The sequence below is a fragment of the Saccostrea cucullata genome, unplaced genomic scaffold, assembly GCF_032062105.1.
Source record: "Saccostrea cucullata isolate Sc308-1 unplaced genomic scaffold, CSIRO_AGI_Scuc_v1 ctg18358, whole genome shotgun sequence".
Classification (NCBI taxonomy): Eukaryota; Metazoa; Mollusca; class Bivalvia; order Ostreida; family Ostreidae; genus Saccostrea; species Saccostrea cuccullata.
The window spans coordinates 5,790-10,392 of NW_026919544.1; the positions used below are offsets into that span (position 1 = coordinate 5,790).

At 36.0% G+C, this 4,603-nt stretch overlaps 1 protein-coding gene across 1 annotated transcript; it reads left to right on the forward strand.

Annotated features, from left to right (window-relative positions):
- Positions 1-256: 256 nt before the first annotated feature.
- Positions 257-2,947, forward strand: LOC134233276 ((E3-independent) E2 ubiquitin-conjugating enzyme-like; the record flags this gene model as incomplete). The annotated part of the gene is made up of 7 exons (XM_062715255.1): positions 257-468; positions 678-833; positions 1,004-1,168; positions 1,499-1,614; positions 1,842-2,349; positions 2,600-2,702; positions 2,839-2,947. Coding segments are annotated over exons 1-7 (1,328 nt in total), but the record flags the coding sequence as incomplete, so codon positions are not given.
- Positions 2,948-4,603: the final 1,656 nt, after the last annotated feature.

The window sequence follows — 4,603 nt, forward strand, 5'->3', positions numbered from 1 at the left end:
AAAATGGCGATGAATCGAATGGCGATAATTCGAGAATTGACTGTATACAGAAATTTATAATGTAAGATATGGACATTGCTGTTCATATGCAAAGAAGTGCTCTTTATTTTAATAGATTGAATAACTAAAAGACATTCCTAATGCGTTCAATATGAATAACAAGCAACAAGAAATGGCAGATAATAATATCTGTCGTCTTTCCAATGTCATTTAGATCATAACTTCTTTAATTTGTAATTACGCTGATCAGTATTTCAGTGTGCTTTATTCCAGTTAACACTGACTGACCGATCATTAATGCCTGGGGACGTCATCAGAAGATTTGAGGAGGGTGCCAATAGTCAGAGAGGCTTTGTCCAGGACCTGATGGGAAAGTGTCACATCCATATAAGGGGCACCAACAAATTCCTGTACAATGTCAACAGCAAAGATTTATGCAGCATGAGAGTTGAAGAAATAGCAAAAAGGGTAACATTCTTAAAATCTTAGAATTAAATAAAATTTTACTGGAGCTGGGGTATCAAGAAATGAAAAAAATATACATTGATGATTTATTTCCTTTATCATGTTTATAGTTAGAAATTGATATCAACAAATTAAGATAAAGGTGCAATGCAGAAAAAGTCTATTTACACTATGTACTTTGTATTGTAATCCTACTTGCTGTTTTATTATAGCCCCTGAGTAACTCTTTCTGTGATGTAGTGATGGATTCCTGGGTTGGTAAAGTAGAGCGAGTTAACGAGGAGCTGATTCTCAAGTTCCCAGATGGAGCTCTGTGTAAAGTACAAGACACAGATCAGCTGGATGATTTTGAACCAGTCAAAGACCATGTGAGTTTTAACACTGCTAAGAAATTTAGCTCATATAACAGTGGAATAAAGTTAAGCTCATTAAATCAGGTTTGTTATTATTTTAAGACCCTTGCTTAACTGGTACTGGTGACATTTGTTTAGATAATTTTTTAATCTTTGATGATGTATATATATTGTGTGTTTTGTAGTACAAGTCCCTATGTAGCAGTGATACATTCCTTTACAAAGGGTTGGTAATGAAGGGGACTATAGGAGATCTGAGTGATGCTGTCTGGTTATCTACCACTCATAAACATGGACCAAAGGCTATCAAAAAATCACCAAATCATACCGTCACTGTACGCATTGAAGAGGTAAATAACATCTATCAATTATAAATATGGACCGAAGGGTTTCATATACATCATTCTGTATTCTAATATGAAGTAATTAGTAACTTTATATTAATGGAGTTCCTCAATATACCGGTAACCAATGTCAATCTATACAATTATATGTGTTTAAAAAAACTACCTTTTTGGGGGGAAATCAAATTAATTTCAAGCTAACCAGTTTTTCCCCAAAAAATGAGAGTTCATTGTAAGTGAGTTTAAGTTTGTTCTATATTACCTATAGTTTTAATACATGGTTTGCTTGTAAAACATAAGCTAGTTACTAAAGTAATTTTTTACTTTTAATCATAGGCAAGACTTAAGTCAGTGGAGGTGTACTGGATGTGTAGAGGATTTACCAAGTCAGATAACCCCCTCCTTAGAATGACGCCTCCCCCCTCCCTAGTACAGGAGCCAGACCTCCAAAGGTATTCATAGATTCCAAGTTGTATTTATCAAAATTGTCTTTAAATTGACCTACTGGTGTTAGTGGTGTATGTTACATTTTGTAGGAATAGAAATATGACTCATTTGAGCATTGTTGACCTTGATCCTATTGTTAATCTGTTATACCTGACAAATGGCTTTCTTTCCTTTTAAAATTGAATGAGACCAAATAGTTTTAATTTCCAAATGATTTTTTTTTATTTTGTAGATTACGGATTTTAGATTGGTTTTCACACTGCAGTCTGCAGATTGGTGATTTTGCCCAGTATGTCATTAAACCTAGTGATGATCTCACAGACATTCCACCCAAACAAAGCTTTATACCAGATATTCTACTAAGCAATCCAGCAGCTCAAAATGAATTGACAGGAAGTCAGTTACATGACACTAAAGATGACGCTCCTGATGTAAAGACAGAGGCCGAGGCTCTGGTCAATGGAGAGGTTCCTAATGAAGCAGGAGGAGCGGAGGATGATGAATACGAAGATGTTGAAACGACAGAGTCGGAAACCGAGGAAGAACAAGTTCAGAAAAAACACTCGTCCGCCCGCAACAGGCATAAAGGAAGAAAGGGGCGCAAATCTGGAGGAAAGAAAGGAGCCAAAAGGGCGAAGCAGACTGTGAAGTTTGAACCAGAAATCCCCAAGTGTTTACCTGGGGAGAAGGTGGCTGTAGGTGTTTGTTATACCTTCTCCACGGCAACCGTCATGTGGCAGGTAGGTTTGTCTGTATTGTAAAGATGCAGCCTACATTAATTTTGCACCTTTTGCTAAATTCATTAGAAAACTACTGAAATATTATTTGCCTAAAGGTTAAGGAGACATTGTTTCTGTTGATTTAATCACTTGAGAATTGCAACTAAATTTTACTTTGAAATGACAGGTGAAGATTGCAAGAGTGAAAAAAATATTTTAAGATTATTTTAAAATGCTGTTAAGATCAAGCATTATGTGTCCTCTATTACAGGACGGCACTGTTGAATCAGACATTCCCTCCCCTGTTCTCTTCCCCATACACTACCTGGACGAGCTGGAATTCTTCCCTGGAGATTATGTTGTGGATGCCAAAGGTAGGTTTACAGTTCAGATGGTAAAATATTTGAATACATGTCCAAAGTTTGATGTTACACAGAAAGATTTCTGATCTAGTAATGTCTAGCAATCAAATCCATCAAACATTAAAGAAATGCATTTCCATTTTTTCAGAAGTGGCCTTGAAGAACTGTGACTATGGTGTAGTTGTGAGCTGTAATCACAAAGAAAGGACATGTTTTGTCAAATGGATAAAGACAGTGGATATATACAAAGGAGAAAGGTGATTATCAACACATCAGTACAGATCAATAGAAAGTCATATATTACTAAATCACAAGTAAATATACATGTGATGACCTTTGTGAGAAGCTATACACTAAATACAAAACTGGATTGCGTTAGATGATTCTGTTGCTGTAACCACAAAAAATGTTCTCAGAAGAACAGACAAAACTAGTTCTAATTGTAACGGGGACCGTTACAGATGTTCCCCAAACGCTCCCCAACACCCTTTTTGTGCAAATTTCCTTTAAAACGTTTTTCAATATGCTTAGTATCGCAGGATTTCATAAAAGAATTTCTAAAAGCTACTATGATATAAACTTTTTCTCATTTAACGCATTGTTCGCAAACTCACGTGCATGCACATGCAAGATGATCATGACATGTTGTCTAAACCATTAACATAATAATATTTCTTTATATTCAAGAAATCAATAAAAAGTCATAAAAATATAAATTTTACCGTTTTTCAAACATATTGTTCATTTTACGCATTGCGTGTGCGCATGTGCATGCAAGCACGTCCTTGCATTCAATTTTGAAAGCAATATCATGTAGGAATCCATAATACCTATTCATATTCTAAACTTCGTCCTGTTTTGTTGAGAAACAAGAAAGTTATAGGCATGTAAAGTTTCAGCCAATCAGATTGCAGCACGGGTGGATTTATGTGCTTTCATGATAATTCTTATATATCATGCGGTAGATCATAATATGTGACTAAGTTCAAAATTTCAAAGGATTATGACGTAAAACAAGAAAGATTTTGAGACTTTAGTTTCAGCCAATCAGAGCAAAGCGCACGTGCATGCACGAAAGATCTTGCAATTTTGACCATGTCATCTTGTCCATACTACTACTCTATTCATGCATTGTGAGTTTCAAAAAATTCCATCAAGAAATAGAAAAGTTACGGCTTCATCCATTATCTTAGTAATTTCACATGTTGCACGTGCGCGCTCTCGCCAGCACACGCGCATGTACGTGCTTTCATGAAAATTATTATATATCATGCTGTAGATCTTCATATTGTGTGACTAAGTTCAACATTTCAATGGATTATGACGAAAAACAAGAAAGATATTGAGACTTTAGTTTCAGCCAATCAGAGCGAAGCGCACGTGCATGCGCGTGAGATCTCGCTATTTTGACCATGTCAACACGTCTATACTACTAATATATACTTATATTATGAGAATCAAAGCATATAATTAAAAAATAGAAAAGTTACGGCTCTATCTATTATTTTGGTCATTTCACGCGTTGCACGTGCGCGCTCTTGCAAGCATGTGCGCGCAAAATGACCTTCGTTCCGCAAATCTACATAATATGCCTACTGACCCTAAAAAGGTTTCACCTAAGTCGGACGTGTAGTTTTCAAGATCATTCGCGGAAAAGATTTTCCCAGGAAGAAGAAAAATAATAATAACTAGATATGATCTCGTTGCGAGCAACGAGAGGTCTTCCGTCCGATTCAGGAAAAAAAAACCTCGTAAAATCGAACTGAAAAGTGTTTCGAAATTTTGGTCACAAGAAGGATTGGATCCAGGTCGCCAACGTGAATGCGCTTTTTTCTCTCTTTTATCCCCAATGCGCAAACCATTAAGCTATTGGGGAACACTGCTCTTAATATACTTGTGTATACTTTTGCAAC